The sequence below is a fragment of the Poromitra crassiceps genome (genome assembly GCF_964638095.1).
Source record: "Poromitra crassiceps genome assembly, chromosome: 4".
Taxonomy (NCBI): Eukaryota; Metazoa; Chordata; class Actinopteri; order Beryciformes; family Melamphaidae; genus Poromitra; species Poromitra crassiceps.
In genome coordinates, this window is record NC_139626.1 from 23261912 (window position 1) to 23285209 (window position 23298).

The 23298-nt window shown below is 44.4% G+C and overlaps 1 protein-coding gene across 1 annotated transcript in view; it reads right to left on the reverse strand.

Annotated features, from left to right (window-relative positions):
- The window catches only part of dock1 (dedicator of cytokinesis 1), a 292156-nt gene that overhangs the window by 183232 nt on the left and 85626 nt on the right, over window positions 1-23298 (reverse strand). The window contains exons 23-25 of the mRNA XM_083635505.1: window positions 22132-22240; window positions 18759-18829; window positions 13225-13331 (exon numbers count right to left, since the gene is read on the reverse strand). Coding sequence (XP_083491631.1) covers window positions 13225-13331; window positions 18759-18829; window positions 22132-22240 — 287 coding nt within the window. The remainder of the gene's footprint in view (window positions 1-13224; window positions 13332-18758; window positions 18830-22131; window positions 22241-23298) is intronic.

The following is a 23298-nucleotide window of genomic DNA, read 5'->3' on the forward strand; positions in this document are numbered from 1 at the left end:
GCGATGTGTTTTTACAGCACCTCCAGTTTCAGAAAGGGAGCCATTTCAAGATACAAAACGTGGGACTTTGAAACTTTGACATTCTCTAAAATTGATACAGTAAAAATGATTGATTTCGAGTTTATGTGCACTCAGGGTTGTCCTGAACTCCCCCCTTGCAGTCAAAAGTCTAAGAATAAAGCTATGACGACCCTCACTATAGTGGGATGTTTTAATTTATTTATTTAATTTAATTTATTAAAATTAAGGATTTATTTTATTTTATAATTTATAAAACCTCTTTGGGGGGAGGGGGGCGACAAAAAAATCTTCTATGCAGGGAAAACCCTTTGAATGGTGACAGTACAGCAGTCACAACACAAGTCTGTCAGGGCCAGAGACACTTTCACAGCAAACTTCCCTAAAAATATTAGGCAGATAAATGCAGTCTAACCGCCTAGCGACGATTTGCGACAGTGCTGAAGCAGGAAGTGACGTTCACTTTGCCTCTCTATATGCAGTATGCACACTGGCTTGGAAAATGTGGCTGAACAAAACAATCGCCCTCCCATAATACATGCTGTCGTGATGCCCTTGACTAAGGCACCTACAGTCACTGTAGGTGGACCTGCCCGTTGGGCAACAGAGACTGACTGCAGTTGTGCTGGTCAGCTTTAAAATGGGAATGCAACTGTAGTGTGAATGTCATGCAAGGTGTTTCTGAACAAAGACTGAACATGCTGAAGTCAACTTCTCCGGACAAATAAAAGGGAAAAACGACCAAACAAAAATAACTTTCTCACAAACCTCTTTCTCGAGTCGCTACCTACTCCCAGTTCACAACATTTGATTAGTAATACTACAGAATATTAAACCCATCCAAGGAGTTTTATCTGATGTGGGCACTGCAGTGCCATCAAACTGTGAATTTCCATAAGCAGAAGGTGGAGAATTTGGGTGCCAAATGGACAGGGAGGACAGCAGTGATAAGCCAGGCAGTGAGAGCACTCGCATGGAAGGTACACCTAAGGCAGACTGCCACTAAATTATCATATTTTTTATTAAACATCTCGATTCCAATCTAGTGGTGTGTGTGTGTGTGTGTGTGTGTGTGTGTGTGTGTGTGTGTGTGTGTGTGTGTGTGTGTGTGTGTGTGTGTGTGTGTTCGCCATGTGTGGGCTCATATTTAAAGCCTGGGGGACTAATACTGGAGTTGGGTTTGGCGCAATTAGAAAATGGGGAGTAGGGTTTTGGTTTTGGTTTGGGGAGAGGATGGCCCTGAAAAAAGAGGGGAATAGTAAAAGTAGCTCCAAATTGGACAGGGGATGAGGAAGGGGACAGAGGGTTGGAATAGAGAGAGAGAGAGAGAGAGAGAGAGAGAGAGAGAGAGAGAGAGAGAGAGAGAGAGAGAGAGAGAGAGAGAGAGACTTAATGTGGTCCAGTTCTTGGTCAATGAGAACAAAGATATCCGTTGTGGAAGAGCAGCAGTATTTATCTGTCCACTGCTCCATGCAATTGGTGGTATTGATGGGAGAAAATTAATGGCACTCTGTTAACAAAATAAAATAAATACCGGTAAATAAATAAATAAATACAAATCTCATTAATTGAAAAGAGCTCAAGCTTGAGCAGAACCATCTGCAAGGGCGTGACCTATCAGTGTCCCCATGCGGCGCATCAGTGACACACGCACGCACGCACGCACGCACGCACGCACACACACACACACACACACACACACACACACACAGGCACGCACGCACGCACACACACACACAGGCATGCACACACACACACACACACACGCACGCACGCAAGCACACACACAGGCACGCACACACACACACACACACACACACACACCCACACGCACGCACACACACACGCACGCACGCACACACACACACAGGCACACACGCACTCACGCACACACACAGGCACGCACACACAAACACACACGCACGCGCACACACACACACACACACACGCACACACACAGGCACGCACGCATGCACGCAGACAGGCAGCATCGTTATCAGTGTCATCTTAGAAGAAAGCAGAAGAAAGAGCATTCTGGCCGGTGTGTAATCACAGGAAGACACAAATAATGCACTTCAGAAAGCCGGGTGTCGCTAGAAGTCAGTTTGTGTTTTCTATTGGTGACACACAGCTTGAATTCACTGACAAATACAAATACCTTGGTTTATTTTTGGATGACCACTTGTCTTTTTTGCCTGGTGTTTCTATGTTGGCAGACTCTGCAAGCAGGGCTCTAGGAGGTGTTATAGGTAAGACCAAAGTTCTGAGGGACTTGGGCTATCTTACTTATTCAAAACTGTATCACTCCTGTGTATGCCCTGTGTTAGACTATGTTTCTGGTATTTGGGGCGGTAAACTTTTTTGTTAAGCGAGCGTATCCAGAACCGGGCAATTCACTTTTTTTTGGGTCTTCATAAATATGCTCCTCTTCCTGCAGTTAGTGGAGAAATGGGGTGGGACCCTTGTGTGGTCAGATGGAAAATCAGTATGGTGAACCTCTGGAACAGACTGCTGGACCTACCATCCAATAGGGTTGCTAGTCAGATTTTCTTCTGGGACTTGTCTGTTGAAGGGGAGTGGGTCTCAGATATGTATGACTTGTTTCAGGAGTGTGGTTTTGGAGAATATTACTCTCAAAGAATGTGTATAAATGTAGAGTCGTTTAAATCTCAGATCCGCGCTAACTGGTTACAATCTTGGACTGAAGAACTATGGCAGAAGCCAAAATTAAGAACTTACTGTTTATTTAAAAACGAATTTAAATGTGAAAAATATGTGATGTTTAATTTACCTAAAAGTAAGAGGTCCCTATGTGCTCAGTTACGATGTGGTATTCTGCCTTTACATATTGAAACAGGCAGATACAGAGGGACGGCAGAGGAGGATAGGATTTGTGAATATTGTGAGTTGATGGAAGTGGAGAATGAATTTCATTTTATTTTGTACTGCCCTTTATATCATGACTTACGAGAGATACTATTTAAAAAAGTTCACTCCCCTGAGTTAAACCTGTTAGACTTTGAAGAAGGTGCCATACTTGAATTTCTCTTTGACAACATCTTTGCTTTTTCCGAATATATCTCTCATGCGTGGGATAGGAGGAAAAAGATGACATATGATAGATAATTCATATATTTTACTTAATACACATTGTAGTTAAATCTGTGTTTTGCTGCTGATGCCGCGTGCTGCTGTGTGTGTGTTTGTACGGTTTTGTATTGTTCAAGCACCGTAATAGATATGGAAATAACTGTATGTTGATGTGTCTGATAATCCCATGTGGGATGGGTCATGTAAATTGTCCTGACACGTAAATAAAATGTTCATTCATTCATTCATTCATTCATTCATTCATTCATTCATTCATTCACAGCCGATATAGTGACAGACAGCTGCCTGGGACAACACAGCTGCCTGGGACAACACAGCTGCCTGGGACAACACAGCACAGCTGCCTGGGACAACACAGCTGCCTGGGACAACACAGCATGCGTCAAACGGCTTTCGGCGTAACGACAAGGCGCGGCGCCGGCGCGGCTCTGAGTAGACAGACACCCAGCTATGGATTTCTGTTCACAATCAATACCACCCCTCTGCCTCATAGTGAAGGTTGCAGCTTTAATAGGCCAATCAACTGGAACGAAATGAAATTTGACTGCATTACTTATCGAAGGAGTGCACACTCACTCACACACACACACACACACACACACACACACACACACACACACACACACACACGCAGACACACAGAAAAAAGGCGATGCCAGTAGTCAATATTGCTCAGGGCCATGTGATAAACAGCAGGATGTGAAGCATAATGAATAGCATGAACTGCACTGACCTCTTCTCAGACAACACCCAGAGGCGCTCCGAACTTATCGAGCAAGCGTTCAATAGTGTTTTGCATTCTCACACTCCGTGCTGAAGGGATTATATGAAGAACTGAACACTGGAGTGATTCCATCGTAATGGCCCCAAAAAAAAAAAAAGTCACTGCTTTTTTGTTTTTGTTTTACTAAGCTAGACTTTGCGACGCCGTGCAGCAGCCATATTACAGTATGATTGCTGGTCTGGTTTGAGTATCTTCAGAAGCTGTTTCCATTCTACCTTACAACATTACTGGAATTCTTTATCCATAAGCCACAGAGCTGCACACACAGAGACCATGACGAGGCTGTGCAATAAAAGTGTAAATAAGCGATTAGCAGTTTAACAGATACAGGCAGCCGCACAATTGGAACTTTCCCATTAAATGAGTTAAGCATTGATTAGTGCATCAATTCTCTTCTAGCAATCTAGTAGGCATATCACTGACTTCCGGACCATCAGCACCGGGGCTGCCCAGGGCGCCGTCCTTTCTCCATACTTCTTCTCCCTGTACACCAACAGCTGCACCTCCAGCCATCAGTCCGTCCAGCTCCTGAAATTCACAGGTGACACCACCCTCACCTCTAATGGAGACGAGTCTGCATACAGGTGGGAGATGGACCACCTGACAACCTGCTGCAGTCAAAAACCTGGAGCTCAGTGCCCAAAAGACTGTGGAGGTGGTTGTGGACTACAGGAGGAATGCAGCCCCACCCTCCCCATCACCCTGGGTGACTCTCCAGTCAACACTGTGGTAGTCTCACGTAGTCAGACCCACCGTCGACGTCAGCAAGCTTCCAGCGACGGAGGGTCTGAATCACAAGTCTCTTCTCCAGCCACACACTGCAGGCTGTGATGGAAGTTTGGTAATACAGCGCATCATACAGGGTGCCTCCCATATTACGGTCCGGCACGGAAACACGTACAGTGAGTGGAACACCGCGAAGCACCGTGAAGATAGCCTGGGTAAACCCAGCCTCCACGTGACCTCTATCTATGCGCTCTCAGTCACTAGCTCTTTGTGACTGATAGTGCATAGATAGAGGTCACGTGGAGGCTGGGTTTACCCAGGCTACCGTGAAGAGACTAGTCTTGCAGTGCCAAGGAGCAACCAAAAAGTAGCGATAGGCTGTCTTGCAGGAAGAATGAGCGGGCAAGATCATTTAACGCCTGCATGACGGAAAGTGTGCCAGGTCCACGGTGTAGATGCTCTCAAGGACGCGTTTGTTTCAGTTGTTGCAGTTCACCCGGGGTCGATTTAGCTGATGCACACATTCCGAATGCACCACCCATGAGGTTCCCGGTTGGTCAATTCAGATGTCTGTCACACATCCTTTTTTTTTTTGTCTTGGGGGGCAGGCCACTTTTGAGAGTTGTGCTCCAGACGTACATATCATCGGCTGGCACTGCAAGAGTAGACACTGTGGAGTCTCCCTGAAATGGGAGTCGAACATCAAAGCTCTCACCAAGAAGGCACAACAACTTTCTTCGGCAGGAAGGAAGTTCAAGGTGCCAAATGCAGCATTTGCACTCTCCTACACCTCCACCATCGAGTGCATCCTCACCTCCTCCATTACCGTCTGGTATGCTGCTGCTGCGCACAAGGACATCTCCAGAATGCAACGCATCATCCGCCGAGCTGAAAAGGTGGTCAGGTGTAGCCTGCTATCCATTCAGGACTTACACACTGCCAGGATGCTAAAGCGGTCTCCGAAAATGATGGCCGACCCCACCCATCCAGGACAAAAACTCTTCAGGGTCCTCCCCCATGGCAGAAGACTGTCTTGCAGTACCAGAACATCCCCTCTCGCTTCTACCCAACTGCTATCCGCCTCTTCAATGAGACCTGAAAGTCCCAAAAAATCACGACTTTGCCAACCCCCCTACCCCCTCCGAAGCCTCCTGAGCAATGCAGCTCTGCAACGACTTTTTTAATCAAGGAATAACACAAATAAAATAACAGTGAACCTTGGTACAGTTGACCTGGAAAGGACCGGGTTGAACAGTGCATTAGCAGTTCAACCTTGGCTTGAGAGCTTAAGAACACTCTGTCTGAGTTATTGAGGGCAGGCTGCTCCCTGTAGAGCTATTAGCTTTCCCTGGTAAATACCTGAAAATAAAATCGGATGTTTTGGAAGAATTCGCCTGGTCAGTGTAGCTAGTCCTGATAGAAAGTAACAACCATGTCTGCACTAAAATATTTTTGCTGCTGTGGGATAGATGACTAAGCCACTCACCAGTTAGAGCTAGGAGGGAACGTGTGTGAGTGTGTGTCTGTGTGTGTGTGTGTCTGTGTGTGTCTGTGTGTGTGTGTGTGTGTGTGTGTGTGTGTGTCTGTGTGTGTGTGTGTGTGTGTGTGTGTGTGTGTGTGTGTGTGTGTGTGTGAGAATCTTCCAGTGCTTGAACACAAAAGCAAATCTCCTATCTGAGGGTGTCTTAGGTCGTTTTCACACATATTTGGGTCGAGCCAGGCGCTGCCGCAGCAGTGAAAAGTATACAATGTTTCAATTTTCAACTAGAGCGGCTTCGTTTCACATGTGTTTTTTATCACCGCGCCCAGGCCGTCGTTCTACAGAGTGGAGCGTCATGTCTCCATGCCAACCAGACGGAAGTAGACGCGTATAGCGTAATTCCACCCGGAAAGGAAGCCCGGGATGTAAACAGAACTGAACGATTGATTGAAAAGTTTATTTATATAGGGACAGATACATAAACATAGAGCATTCACAGTCTTTGTTATATATCCTGACATTTATAGCCTATTGCTAGTTTGCAATATTTGTCCCTAGATGGAGAATGGAGAATGAACAACGCCGTTTGCTCTTGGTACTGCTTTTTGCATTTTACATCGTTTGTCTCTTTCAATATCGGTAAAGTGTTGAATTTGAAAACGAGGCACGGCTGCATCTGGAAAACAATGTTTTCATGTAATGGAGGCGGCGGATGCGAATCTCCAGACAAAGCAGGACAAGGCGCAGATTCTTTCTGTTGAACCGTGAAGCCCTCACCATACGCAGATATTATCGGCGAACAGCCAGGTAAGTTGTAAACATTAACGTTTGTAACGCTAGGCTTGCTATGCCCTTGGGGGTAATTTGGCCAATAACTGTTTATGCAATGTTTGTGAACGCCGAATTGACGTTAACATTAGAAATACAGCATTAGAACGAGCTGAAGTCGGCGCGCGTTCACACATCACTCGCGCCGTATTTAGGGTAGGGTTAGGGCGACGCAAGCCGCTCCGAAACCACCCTCTCCAGCTGAACCGAGAGCGAGTGAATTACGTCGACTACGAGTTCGAGTGGCATGTTCACACTGACCCAGTCGCGCCGTGTTTGGCCCTAAAACTCAGTTAAATCGACCTAAACGTTCCGGTGTGTAAACGACCTTACATTGAGTGTTTTTGCAGGGCTCCAATCCTCATTCCCTTTGCACCTCCTCCAAACTCAAAACACACACAGACGTAACACACACAAGCAAACTCAAAACACACACAGACGTAACATACACAGGCAAACTCAAAACACACACAGACGTAACACACACAAGCAAACAAACACACAGACGTAACATACACAGGCAAACTCAAAACACACACAGACGTAACACACACAAGCAAACAAACACACAGACGTAACATACACAGGCAAACTCAAAACACACACAGACGTAACACACACAAGCAAACAAACACACAGACGTAACATACACAGGCAAACTCAAAACACACACAGACGTAACACACACAAGCAAACTCAAACACACAGACATAACATACACAGGCAAACTCAAAACACACACAGACGTAACACACACAACCAAACTCAAGACACACACAGGCGTAACACACACAACCAAACTCAGGACACACACAGACATAACAGTAACAGGCTTAACACACACAGGCAAACTCAAAACACACACAGACGTAACACACAGGCGTAACACACACAACCAAACTCAAAACACACAGACGTAACACACACACAAAGCATGGCACCCACTCTATCCCCTCCAATATTCCACCACTATTTAAAGCATGGCATAGCATGGCAATATTCCGCCACTATTTAAAGCATGGCACCCATGCCCTTAGTATTTCGCCACTATTCAAAGCATGGCACCCACTCTTCCCTAAAGCAAGGCACCCATAAGCTCTATATGTGAACATGTGCTTATTTGGCAAAAGGACTCACTACTAAAGGCTTGCAGCCAATTAAATTAGGCATAGTTTGGTTGCTTAGAAATTGACATATGTCCGTTTGCAAGATGTGCGTCTATATTTCTCATTCTCTCCCCACCTCCTCCCTCCCCCTGCTCTCTTCTCCCCCACACACCCCCACCCTTCCCCTCTCCTGCTCTCTCCTCTTGCTCCTTCCCCACCTCCTATACCCTCCAACATCTCCCATTCCCTCCCCACCCCATCACTCTCTCACATTCCCCCTGCTCTTCCCCCTTCTCCTGCTCTCTCCTCTGCTCTCTCTTCATTTCTATATTTTCTATATTATCAATTGTTCAAATGTTATCTTTATTCTGTATATTCTTGTTACTGTTGTGTTAGCTAGAATCAGCTAGACATACTCTCTGTGAAGCCCTCTGAGACATGCTTGTGAATTATGGCTATATAAATAAACTTGACACACACAGGCGTAACACACACAACCAAATGCAAAACACACAGACGTAACATACACAGACGTAACACACAACCAAACTCAAAACACACACAAGCGTAACACACACAGGCGTAACACACACAACCAAACTCGAAACATACACAGACGTAACACACACAAACACACACAACCAAGCAGACTGGAACATTGAGCTGGGCCATGAGCGCTCGCCTCTAACTTGCAGGGCAAACAGATTTTACAGTGATTTTCCCCTACAGACCAGGAGAGCAGCGGACATATTTGTTCTTTCCAACGAGCCCATTTGCAAGTGATTTATGTGGCCGCCCATACCGCTGTCTCCTTTTACATTATCGAGTGAAGGGGACACAGTAGCCATGTTCGGAATGGTTCACTCATTCACTCACCCACCATTCCCCATGTGGTGTTTATCATATAGTGAACAGTGGTGTTTATCATATAGTGAACTATATGTGGTGTTTATCATATAGTGAACTATATGTGGTGTTTATCATATAGTGAACTATATGTGGTGTTTATCATATAGTGAACTATATGTGGTGTTTATCATATAGTGAACTATATGTAGTGTTTATCATATAGTGAACTATATGTGGTGTTTATCATATAGTGAACTATATGTAGTGTTTATCATATAGTGAACTATATGTGGTGTTTATCATATAGTGAACTATATGTAGTGTTTATCATATAGTGAACTATATGTGGTGTTTATCATATAGTGAACTATATGTAGTGTTTATCATATAGTGAACTATATGTGGTGTTTATCATATAGTGAACTATATGTAGTGTTTATCATATAGTGAACTATATGTGGTGTTTATCATATAGTGAACTATATGTAGTGTTTATCATATAGTGAACTATATGTGGTGTTTATCATATAGTGAACTATATGTAGTATTTATCATATAGTGAACTATATGTGGTGTTTATCATATAGTGAACTATATGTGGTGTTTATCATATAGTGAACTATATGTGGTGTTTATCATATAGTGAACTATATGTGGTGTTTATCATATAGTGAACTATATGTAGTGTTTATCATATAGTGAACTATATGTGGTGTTTATCATATAGTGAACTATATGTGGTGTTTATCATATAGTGAACTATATGTGGTGTTTATCATATAGTGAACTATATGTGGTGTTTATCATATAGTGAACTATATGTGGTGTTTATCATATAGTGAACTATATGTGGTGTTTATTATAGTGAACTATATGTGGTGTTTATCATATAGTGAACTATATGTGGTGTTTATCATATAGTGAACTATATGTGGTGTTTATCATATAGTGAACTATATGTGGTGTTTATCATATAGTGAACTATATGTGGTGTTTATCATATAGTGAACTATATGTGGTGTTTATCATATAGTGAACTATATGTGGTGTTTATCATATAGTGAACTATATGTGGTGTTTATCATATAGTGAACTATATGGAGAATGATCAAATGAGTTTCGGACACTACACAGATTTCTTTTCTGAAGATCATTGCCCAGTATCACATCAACAAAGCGAGCTCTCCAGCAGATTGATATGTCCTCAGGTAGTATTGATGTTGCATGTTTTGGCTGCTAAATCCAAAATAAATTGTTGAAATTCTCATTACGTGCATGTGTGGTTTTGTCAACTATGGTGCTCTCTCCTAATAGCAAGCTGTGCTCGTCAAGTAGCTCACAAGCTTGTTAGCTTGCGAGCTAGCGACTTTCTTCTTCTCCTTCGGTAAAGACAACTGCATTGTATTGTGGTACACCGACGAAAATGTAGGGTACATCTTGCTGTTCAATAGAAATCGCTGTGCATTGTGGGTATTTTATAGTGGACTATATAGTGAATCAAATTAAGAGTTGAGAATTCGGACACTAGTACAAAATGGCGAACACACTAAATAGTCTGTAATAGGGGCCGATTCCGAACAGGGCAAGTGTGCGTGCCCCAAAACAAACTAACAAACAAGTTTGTTTAAGTTTACAAGTTCATTAAGTTTTCATCTGCGGTGGGGGAGCTTCGCGTGCATACCAATCACATCCGACACGCTGCATGCACTGTGAAAAAGGGACGTCGTCTGAAATCATTTTAAACAGAAATAAGCCCATCGGGGGTGGAAAAACACAAACGCATTTAAGTCTTTTTTTTTTTTTTTTACATGAAAACTGTTAATATGTTAATCACGCTATAAAAAAACACTCCGATCAGCAAACATATTCAATGCATATTGATGAGAGAGCCGAGACAGATAAGACACTGAATGTTGATTGGCCATGCATCTCGTTAGCTGCCTCTCGCTGTGCGTCCGTATGCTCACAACATTAAACGTCTTTGAGTACTTAGAAAAGTGCTATATAAGTTCAATCAATTATTATTATTATTATTATTATTATTTCACTCTGGGATTGGCCGGCCGGGGAACCTATCAGTGAGCACCTGGGGATGTCAGGCCGCGATTAACATGAAGGGTCGTAATAAAGCAGCGTGAGCACGCCTGATTAGGACGCTCTTGAACACAGCCTGGCCGTCGACTCATCTGCTCGGCTCAGCGGTCATTCTCTGTAATCACACGGCAGCATGTGGAGTTGTGCTTGACACTGATGGGGACAGGCTCCTTTTCCTTCTTTACCATGAAGCCTTCTGGATGCTTTTGAAAAAACACACGACAAAAGACTGCTGGGCCCATTCAAAGCACCGGCGCGTGCCGCCCGTATCTCCGTCCCCAGCAACAGTCGTCCTCCCGCTGATCAGCAGGCCGTTCACACGCATCGCCCACTTTGTCATTACAGCATCAGATCAATACTGATAAGCAAGGGGCCGTGCTTTCTCTCCTCTATAGCTACTCTCCAGACTGCTCAAAGCACTAATCAGACCATGATACGATGGATAGCTTTGAACTAGGGGTGTCAAAAATAATCGATTATAAGATGCATCGCGATGCGGACGTGCACGATTCTGCATCGTTTCACAAATGCCAAAAATCGATTATTTTTTATTTTTTAATAATCGAATAAAATATAATGGAAGTACATGCAGTTGTTTATTTGGATCATAATACAATGCAATTCCAAATGCACTTTTATTTTAAAAGTAGCCACACAGTGAGAAAAAAGAAAGTGAGAACAAATAAATCATGTATTGGGGAAAAAAGTGATGCATCGATTTAAAGCCCCATTCAGCAACTTTTCCAAGTTTCGCTATTGGAGAAACTGCACCCTCTGGGTGCAATAGTATCGATATCGATATCGATATCGCCGTTCAAAGTCAACAAAACATAGCGCTAGAAAGCTCTATGTACATGTTGTGACATCGGGTACTCACCACGTGATGAAATAATAATCCATAGTTACGTGAAACGTCATTTTCGTAGCAAATCCACACCGAGTTACTTCCTTATTTTCATCAACACAACGCTCCCGCTGTACAGCGCATGCACACATCTTGCCACCAGGACGCAGGCACTAAACTGCTTAGTCCCAGGAGAGGCCTTTGGAGGGCAGTGTGTGACCAATAGAGGTGACATTCTCCCTGTTACAAGTCACTCTACCATCCTCAATGACTAGAAAGCTGTTATATTAAGGGGAAAAAGTTACTGATTGGGGCTTTAAGATGCATCGAGATGCATCGATAATCATAATCGAATCGAATCGTAGCCCTCTGAATCGTAATCGAATCGAATCGTGAGGCCAGTGAAGATTCACAGCCCTAGTATGAACGCATTCAGCCATCAAATCAAAGACTAAAGTGCTTTACATGTGATGCCTAATATCAATAAGTTGTCCCATTCCTCTACATTAGAGGACCGCTCCGGGACGTGTGGCAGCCCACGCAGTTTGAGGTACTGCTGTGCTTTTCTGCTGGTAAGGGCTGGACCGACTGCTCCAGACCCCAACATACTGTAGGCTGACAGGAACAACTACCTGTGACAAAACGCCTCGTCACCCCGCTCACCCCGGGCCTGGTTAGCCATTGTCCTCATCAACTGCTCCTCACTCTCGACAGCGGTGCAGCATGGACAAAATAAGTGCTCGAGTGTGTGTGTGTGTGTGTGTGTGTGTGTGTGTTGGGGGGAGTGTGTGTGTGTGTGTGTGTGTGTGTGTGTGTGTGTGTGTTGGGGGGAGTGTGTGTGTGTGTGTGTGTGTGTGTGTGTGTGTGTGTGTGTGTGTTGGGGGGAGTGTGTGTGTGTGTGGGGGGGGGGGGGGGCAGGGAAAGAGAAAGGGTAGAGAGAGGGAGAGAGGCACAGAAATCATTACCTGACAAGAGGCTTGGGCGGTATACTGGTATACGCCATTTGTAGGCTACTACTTCTTTTTTTCCACCTTATTAATAGGCTGTTTCAAACAACACTTTATCTTTTAAGACCACTTTACATACAGGCCTGCCCATAACGTTTAATTGCCATTCTCATAATTTAAGGACATTTGTGAACATTGTGCATGCAAAATAAAGTCTTCTGAAACATAGAGGTTGATGGAAAATAAAATATATAAATGTGTATTACAGCAGGAACATAGCCAACAGGAAAATTGGTTTTCCTGTTGGCTACTGTTGGCCCCATGCCCATGACCTTTATCGTGAGCTCACCCAGACTACCATGCAGGTGGTGTGTGTGTGTGTGTGTGTGTCCGCGCGCGCGCGCGCGTGCGCGCGTGTGTGTCCGTGCGTGTCTCACCATGCTGGGTAAAGAGGTCACTGTGGACAATGTCGATCAGACAGTCGAGCTTCTGCTTCACCAGGCGCCCCAGAGGGACCTTCAGAATGAACTCGGTGAACAGCTTGCTACGGAGACAAAAGGAGGACAATAAACACGAGGGTTAAACTGGTCGGTAGTAGCTCAGGTGTGGCTGAGTGTTTCAATGATGGTCAAGCATCCAAATCGCAAATGAACTTGTTCCCATGGCTTCCTGCTTGTTCTGTGACATCAAGCGGTGGCAGAAAAAGGCCATGTGCACTGACAGTCTTGTGTGCCACTGCTGGTAAAGGTGTACCAACATGAAGCTCCAGCTATGAGCATTCAACAGTGCTGTTGCTCACAGACAAATCCGCATTCATGCACAGACGTAAAGCCGGGGTTTTGTCCTCAGCTTGTTATGCTGGCAAACCGAGGCTCAAGGAGGAGAGAAGGGGTTCTGGCAGGGGATGAAACAACACCCCCACCCCCCCTCCCCACAGCTTCAATTTAGCCGCCTCCCACTCAGCCAGGTTTGTGCTAACAACAAGAACAACCGGTGCCCCCTTTTGCTAAGGCAGAAGACAAGCCCGCTCTGCAATTTGTGGTGAAGTGAAGTCGCTCAGAGCCACTGCATTCAGAGCAAAGGAGGCGAATGGTGAGGAGGGCTACTGCAGGTGCGCGCAAGAAAGAACACGAAAAGCTACCGGATGATGAAATTAGGATAAGAGGAGGACAATGTGTCAAATTGGCTCGCCTGGTCTGGCTGAATGTTTCTTTTCTGTCTGCAGCACAACAGAAAAGAAAGAGTGGATGGAGCGTGGAAGCGTGGGAGCGTGGGAGCGTGGGAGAGAGGTCACTTTGCTTTCAATTCAGCCAATTCAGAGTGCATATTATCTAGCCTGACATTGCCAAACCAATTTGCAAATGTGAATGAGTCTGGAATCGTTCGCTTCAATTTCTATTTCCAGGGGGCGTTACCAAGTCCAAAATGCCTCAACCAATCACAGCAATGAAACGTGTGATGCAGCGCAGAGCGACTGACGCACATGTAAATAGACTAAAGTCACTGATCAGCTGGGTTGCCCTAACCTGGTAAACCAGCCGGTCACGTGAACTCACATTTTCATTTTGTTCCACCAGACCGTCTGGCCTCAAGCCCTGGGAGGGTATCTGCAGAGATTGCAAAGCGCTCTAGCCAATCAGCGACCCGCCTCGTAGTTGACACCGTAACCGGCCAATCAGGAACGCCAAAACAATAATGGCTGCCTTTGTGTCTGTCCGCCTCGAGGAGTAACGTCAACGTTCGTCGAGTTTAAACAGCAATAAAGTGCAGTTATTGCAGAAATAGACTCAATAACAATTAAACAAGTAGAGGAGTATGCAACAGCAGAGTTTCTCAGCGGAAAATATGTTTTTGAGCAAATAAAACATGAGCGTGCAGATACGTCAGGTTCCCAGACTACAGAATATTGTCACCATCCAGAAATGTAAAATGTTTTGCGTGTCTTATTGATATGATTTGATCTTATCTTGAAAGAAATAATTGTGACTGAATATTCTGTCTATAACTAATAAATAACGGTTCCACTTTTGAATGGATTTAAATGAAATTGAATTAACCTCACACCTTGGTGGGAGGCAGAGATAAATGGTGAATCAAACAGAGAGGGAGAGAGAGAAGCAGAGAAAAACACAGGGAGTTATGAGAGCTGATCAGACAGACGTGGGCGAGCGAGAGCAGAGAGGGAGGGATGACAGGGGGTCTTCCACCTCCGATCAAAGCCCACCCACCACCACACTGTGGCTGTGACAGCGGTGGGGTGCAGGCCAGAGGCAGCGCTAGGCGGAGAGACACTTTGAAACCGGTGTCCTGCACCGTAAACTGCAGTGATTATTTTTCCTTGCTGGACCAGAGTATGAGTGAGCTTCTGTATTTTCTGTGAGTCAGAGATTAAACATAATGTGCCATAATGTGTATATATATATATATATATATATATATATACATATATATATATATACATTATATATAATGTGTATATATATAATATATTACATATTATAATATATATATATATATATATATACAGTATGTGTGTGTGTGTGTGTGTGTGTGTGTGTGTATGTATACTCTCACATACACACGTACGTACGTACGTACGTACGTACGTACGTACAGTACATACATACATATGAGGAAAAAAGTCACATAAACTATATATATATATATATATATATATACACATACATATATATATACATACATATATATATATTACATATTATATATGTGTGTGTGTTCAGGACATGTTGACAAGGTAGAAGCTCAGACTTCCCTCAGGGGTTGGCTGTGTCAACAGTCTGTCACGGGTGATTTGACAAGCACATGGCGTTGTCCCTTTGCATGTGGCGGCAGCACCCACGAGGCATGTTAGTCTTGAGTTCCACACTTGGCCTATTTCACTCCTCCAGTTACCAGAGACACACAACAAACTCACCGCCTGCAAAAATTCACATTCACTGTTTCTCCATTTTTGACCTTCAACATTGACATTTTGCAAGGCCTTCTTTTCCAGGTATATGCATATAATCTGAAGACCAAATTCAGTATTCTTTGATTGTGACAAAAAATACTTGATTTTGTGGCAGTATTTCAATAAAGATCTGCACAGCAATGTGTTTAATCAAAGCTGTAATGATCTGATTCATTAGACTTATTAGATTATATGCAAGATGGTTAATTGGAATAAAATAGTGTTCATTTAGAAGCACTGCTGTCCCTCAGAAGTCTTTTAAAGGAAGCAAATTGACTGGCAAAACTTCAATCCCCTTTTGAACGGACGGACGTCGGTAAGGAACTTCACCAACTTTCTGGAAGGATTCCCATTTGAGTCGGCAGCTTCCCACAGAGCGAAAGCCAATTTCCAGTAAGAGACAGCCAGCAGATGGCTTTGACTGCAAACTACACAGAGGTCCGCCTTAGGGGGCTGAATAAGACCCCCGGCCTGGGGCTGGTACTGACACGGTGTTACTCTTCCTCCTAGGCCAAGTCAATAAGGGGGCAGGGTCTGGCAGAGCACCGAGGCTCGGGCCCTGGTGGCTGCGCTGCAGTATAGCAGCCTGAAGTTTGGGGAGGTTGGCTGGCACGCAGTTTCCCCCAATGTTTTCATCAGGGCTGCACATAATACAGTAACCCAGACACTGCTTGTTAAGGAAGAGAGGCAGGGGGAGGGAGACAGGAATCCAGTGAGGAAAAGCACAATTATTCATATTCTTCTGTCAAATATCTGTGGAAAAACTAGTGTGGTACTGGGAAAAACTTTTGTTCAGATTTTCTTTGATGATCAACCACCCCTGTTAAGTTTTTTGACATTTTAAGCGGAGACTGAAACAGTGGTTTGCAGCCTTACTGTCTCCGGGTCCCAGAATTCAAAATATACTACCTTCTTCGTCTTTCAATACATCCTGCCCAATAACAATCAGATTTTTTGTTGTTGTGACATCTCCTTTGGAAACGATTGTTACAAAAGGGCCTTAAGCATAGGCATCCAATTGTTATGAGATCCTGGCTCATGACTATCAATGTCTAATAACTGTTCTAACCGCTAAACTGCCTAGACTACAATTAGCCTTGTAAGTTCTTACCCTAAGTATTTAACTTGAATCGTAGGTCTCACTTGCTTATGTGTTTGTGAGTTTAACTAGTTGTCTAGGGGTAAAGATTTAACTCAGTTCAGCTCTGTGGTTCGGCTTCTGGGTTGGACTACTTCCAGACTTCGTTGTGTTGGCTTTTATGGTTCAGAAGGGGTTTGAGAATCCCATTCCTCAAACAACCTGAAACATAATGCCACCGGCCACGGCTATCGCTGACGGAGGCATACACCTGTAAAAACTTCACCCGTCCTTCCGTTGGCATGGGGGTGAATTTTCATTTTTGGGTGAACTTACCTTTAAATGCCACACAATACACACAACTTTCCAGCCATTCTCCAGAGTAAATAATCATTTGTTCAGCAGAAGAAACCACTCAGAAACCACTGAGATTTTTTTTTATGGTTAACTAACCCCCACACCTTGAGCCAACCCAGCCTGCAGTTTGGGCTTGTCACGTGTTGAGTAGTCTCTCCCCAGACTCAAATATTACATTGAATCGCTGAGCTCCGCATACTACATGTGTGGGATGAGGATCATCAGTCACTCAGGATAGAAATACCGGGGCTGGTATCGGACAAATGCGTATGAAATGTGCGTTTTTAAAGACTCAGTTGAAGCTGAAATGTACAGTATTTCAGTGCACATACTGGAAAGGCTTTCCAAACAAATATGTAAGTATAATGCTTTATAAATAGTTTTTTCTGTGTGGGGTCCCTTTAGCATAGGAGATTAAAGAAATTCAAATGGGACAGAAAATCAAGCACAACCACGAGCCATTTGTTAATGCAGTGTCCTTTCAGCTCTCAGAAACTCTTTCTGTCCTCAAGAGACATGGTATCGAATATCTGGTTACAGCTTCTGAGGTTCATTCACATTGGAAAAGATATACAGTACATTTACATTTTGTGATAGGAACAATCCACCGAATGAACACATAAACAATGCATTGCAGTAACATAAGTATGTCTTCATTTTCCAATGGTGAGCTAGCAGAGGAGAATCAGCAGAGAACATTCACTGCAATAGAGTAGTGCAGGAATGAGCCCGGAAGTAGCACTTCGGGCTCCTATGTGTAAAAGGCAATGGGATTTTTGTATGGGATTTCGGGTTAGCGTAAATGAGTTTTTTTTAACTACATTTTCAGAAAACGCTTCATAAAAGTGGTCCTTGTTTGTGAAGATTATCTTGAACACAATCTTCGCTGTTTCAAAAACGTCTGTTAACCACAGACCTTATTTCATGCATTTAACCGAAATCCCCATACACAAATCCCATTGCCTTTTCCCCCTACGAACCAGCAGCGCAGGGACTTCCGGGGTAAGCCAGCCTACAAAAAGACGTCATCCCTGCGTGACTCTATTAACACTTTAGGAGTCTCAGCAGGTTTCCTAGGCAACCTGAGCATGTTTAAGCCGTGCCCATCACAGCACATCTGGAGAATGTTGAGTTGCTGAATGCAAAAGAGTGTTAACAAAGTTACAGAGCCAGGAGAGGGAGTGTTGTTTCTGCCCCTCAGCGGCAGCACAATATGTCATCAGCTTGTTCGGCATGTAACTAAACGTGAAAATTTAATTCAAACGGACGCCTTGAGAGAGAGAAAAATAAAAGCAAATAAGATAAATATTTTCTTTCCCTCGCAGAAGGACATTTAAGTTTAATTTGGCCATTTTCTATACAGCAGATTGGCTTTAATGAGTCGCTGTGCCACTCGGCAGCCCCGGCACCGCCTCCGCTCAGAGCAGTTCAGTGAAAGAAGGATTCTGCGTTCAGCCCTCTTCTCCCACTGTACATGTACACCTTCCTTCAACTGATAGCTGCCTATTGTGGGCTCAGTGTAACAACATTAAAGTATAGATATGCAATGGATCATTTGAAGTTACCTCAGCTCCTTGGGATCAAAGACCAGCTTGACATCGTTGACGATGGTGGGAATGTACTTCAGTGCGGCGCCCTTAACCAGAAAACCAAGAAACATGATCAGAACAGCATTTCTTTGGCTTGTAGTTCATTAATTGAATTCCTTTGTTCATTATTTAGTACTTAGTAAGCAACTCCAGTGCATGCAATTTAAGTTTCCCGCAAATGGAGTGTAATTGCATCTTGTAGCTTGATTATAATTGATTGTGTGTCCTCTAGCCTGAACTCGCTGCAGACAGTTCCTCGGATGAAAATATTGGTCCTCCCCTCCCCAGCAACATGAATGCTACAGCTGTTCAACCAAATCTGGCCTTCTGTGGGCCACAAACAACAACAATAAAAGTCTATGAGCTCAACTGAATCCATATATACAATTAATTAATTAAACAGCCCATTTATTGGCAGATGTGAAGTGTGGGTGCACCTGATAAGTGGGGATAAGTGACAAAGACTTGGCCTATAAACGAACCCGTGTCTCTTGAGCTCGACTTGAAGTCTCTTCCTTCCTGTCTGCCTGCCCTCCTGTCTATCTATCACACTATCAATGTGAGAGCAGTGGGCCATGATCTCCAGTCTCCAGCAGTCCATCCCTACATGATAGAGTCATCAACTGTGTGCCGAGTGGCTGATCACAGCGCCACCTGTTAATAATGGGGAGTGATAATCTAAGCTGACACCTCCCACTCTGAATGACTGACTGAAATGCCAGCCAAGGTGAGTGGGGGTGTGTATACAGCATCTGTGCAGATTAGCAGTAGTGCCAGTCTGTCTGATGCGGGCTGATTACCCAGACAGATTAACACAGCGGACATCACCTGCCTACAGTCAGGCTGTTTGTCATTGTGCGTGGTTTAGTTGAGACCGCTGGCGACGTGTGACAGCTAATTAGCAACGTTTAAATGCAGTTAGTAAGGGAGGAAACACTAACCACGTTGTGGAGCAAACACAGTGTTGTGGTTGACTTCAGTAAATCTAACGGTGTCATAGTAAATTCTGTCACATCTAAGTGCTGTAACTTGTGTTATTTTCTGGTAAAAAAGTGCAGAACACATTTCTGGACAGAGGTTTAAATCAGAGCTACACTGTCTGCATCTTTGCCTTGATTTTTCAAATAAGGCTACAGTCATGACTTCCACATAAAACCCTGCTTTAGTCTACGTCCGCCTTATCAGCTGTGATTAGTGTTTTAGCACTCTGTTATGCGTCACCTCCCTCCACAGACACAGACACAGACAAACAGACTTGGAGGGGCTGAAAGTTGAATTTCAAAAGGCATTGTTTCACTCTCTTGACTAACATCTACAGTTAGAAATCCTGCCTTCTGATAAAAAAAAAGCCAACTGCATCTGTTGGCCCGTTGGAAAAGCTATTTCAACAAGACTCCCCCCCCCCCCCACCAATGTTCTCAACAACTAAACTCCCACCAGTTATGTGGGCAAACTAAACTCCCACCAGTTATGTGGGTAAACTAAACTCCCACCTGTTTGTTATGTGGGCAAACTAAACTCCCACCAGTTATGTGGGTAAACTAAACTCCCACCTGTTTGTTATGTGGGCAAACTAAACTCCCACCAGTTATGTGGGTAAACTAAACTCCCACCAGTTATGTGGGTAAACTAAACTCCCACCAGTTATGTGGGTAAACTAAACTCCCACCTGTTTGTTATGTGGGCAAACTAAACTCCCACCTGTTTGTTATGTGGGTAAACTAAACTCCCACCTGTTTGTTATGTGGGCAAACTAAACTCCCACCTGTTTGTTATGTGGGCAAACTAAACTCCCACCTGTTTGTTATGTGGGCACGTGTTGTGTGAAGCACGTCTCAGATGAGTTGTGTCTCTGGCTCCTGCTAGGCTGCTACTCCTGTGTCTCAATCACCAGACGTGTGCAGTTGTGTGTCAATTAGTGTGTGTGTGTGTGTGTGTGTGTGTGTGTGTGTGTGTGTGTGTGTGTGTGTGTGTGTGTGTGTGTGTGCGTGCGTGTGCGCGTGCATGTGTGTGTGCGTGCGTGCCCAGATGCTCATCAGGATGCGGTTTCGAGGTGTGACTGGGACAGCTTATAAGCTTCCACCAGTCCCAGCTCTTTCACAAGGGCTGACTTAGGGAGAAACCAAGATTCCTCGCTTTCAAGCCCGTTCGTTCCTCAAGATCAATTTTTAATTTACTCGCAGTAAAGCTAATATCTCACCCAATTACACAGCAACTGCCTCCTAATTGACTCCGGGGCATCTCCTATGTGTGCACATGCATCTGCTGTGCCCAGGTGCATGTGCATTGTGAATTTTTATCTGTGTGTGTGTGTGTGTGTGTGTGTGTGTGTGTGTGTGTGTGTGTGTGTGTGTGTGTGTGTGTGTGTGTGTGTGTGTGTGTGTGTGTGTGTGTGTGTTGCAGTGTTGGGGTCAAGGACAATGAAATGCAAACACACTAGAGGGAGCTTGAAGGCAGCAAGACAACGTGAAGGCAATGCAGTGAAAGAAGTACCTTGAGGAGCAGCTAAAGAGGAGAAGGCCAGAGCAGCCCCAGATCACAGGACAGTCAAGGTCAGAGGTCAAGGTCAGAGTGAAAGAGAGCAAAAACACAGACAGACAAACAAACATGCACAGACAGGCAAGGGACACCAACACAGTCTAAACATACAGGTACATATGTACATAGGTGTATGGACAGGAGGAACAACTTTATGAATGGCCATTTATTGTCTCTACATTTTCCAAGAATGTGGGTGGTGCAAACGGTTCGGTTTAGGTTATTGTGGATCAAATTAAAATATTTTCTCTGACTTGCCGAATGAGGACAAGTACTTTGAGTACCTGCTTAAGAAGCCGTCTGAACATTCTTTTAATGATTTAGTTTAGCTTTTGTTTTATTTAAAATGCAGCCCTGTAGAGGTCATTATGGAAAATTAGGAAAACCACATCCTGCACAGAGAGACAGATGAGCCGTGTTCGGAATGGTTCACTCATTCACTCACTCACTATTCCCCATGTGGTGTTTATCATAGTGAACAGTGAGTGGTGTTTATCATATAGTGAACTATATGTGGTGTTTATCATATAGTGAACTATATGTGGTGTTAATCGGTCATAGGGACCGATTCCGAACAGAGCTATAGTCTCACTTGCCAGAGATGGATGGAGCAAACACACTGGACTCAGAGACCATAAGTTGCCATCATGAGCTCAAATCCAATACGATGCACACATCTTCATTATGTCCAACAGAGCATGCCAGCAGCAAATCATCACGCTTTCATTTCCTATTCAAACATGCAGCTGTGTATTTGGCATAGAGTGGCAGCGGTGGCGTGGCGGTGGACACGTGCAGCATGGCGACCTACCTTCACCATGCCCGTATTCTCAGAGTTGCTGTTCATCATGTCATTGAAGGAAGTAAAGAGGTTCCTCAAGGACTCCATGAAGTCGGCCTCCCCTTTGTTCTCATAGAGTCTGGGAGGAGAGGAAGTGGAGAATTATACACGGGCAGATGATCACAAGGCTGTCTGTTTGTTTCATCCTTAAGCAAACAGACCCCCCCCCCCCCCAACACCCCACCCCCCCCCGCATGCAGTGGAAATGACAAGAGTTTGATGCTTCTCTGATAAATCATTAAAAGCCCCCAGCAGAGTCGCCCGTGTGTCTTATCAATGCAAATATCCCCGCATCAAAAGCACAGTCATCATTCTAGCTGCCAGCCAGATTAGCATTTAAAACAACAGCACAAGACCCCGAAGCACCTGCCTGTTGTCATGGGGAAACAAAAAAACACAACCAAAGAGAACGAGCTACACTGGAATACTAATGGAGGAACAGAGAGGAGTGTCATCTAATAGCCTTCCCCCTGTGTCGGGCCCTCACTAACATGACTGTCTCTTCCACTACAGTAGTTAGTTCCAGCTCGCAGTCCAAAGCCAATCATGGGAGAAGAATTGGTGAAAACACTTGCCCACGTTTCAAAGTGCATGGCAACACAAAGCAGAGCTCCCTCCATAATCCCCCCAAAATGCAAATGCAGATTTCATCCCACTCTTGCAGAGCCTCCAAGTCTCCACAGACTCGCTATTAACCGCAAATGAGCTGCTTTGTGGCCGCTGCAAAGAAATGATGCGTGTCAACCACTCACAGGAAAAAAAAACTACAATGGATATGGATTGAACACACATACTGTACTGTATGCCAGCTGTTTTCCTGTTGGTCTGCCCAGTGGCAAGCAGGGGTGAGAGGGGGGAGTGTTTAGGATGCTCCTCCCACCACATCAGATTGCAGGTATTTTCTTCCACAGAGCCAGGTATTGTGGTGCAGCTTCTCTCACAGCACTGTGTGTATTACAGGGGCCAGGAAAGTCTCTGTTGTGGGCTTTACCCGAAATCTTGGGATTTGAGGCGTGCCTCTCAGGGCTTCCACAACAACAATGAGTTCAAGCTGCTTCTCACCTGCAGCACCAAGGAGCAGAGTCACGTCAGGACAGCCACACCGCTCGTGTGAGGAGCTGTCCTCCGAGGGAGGGG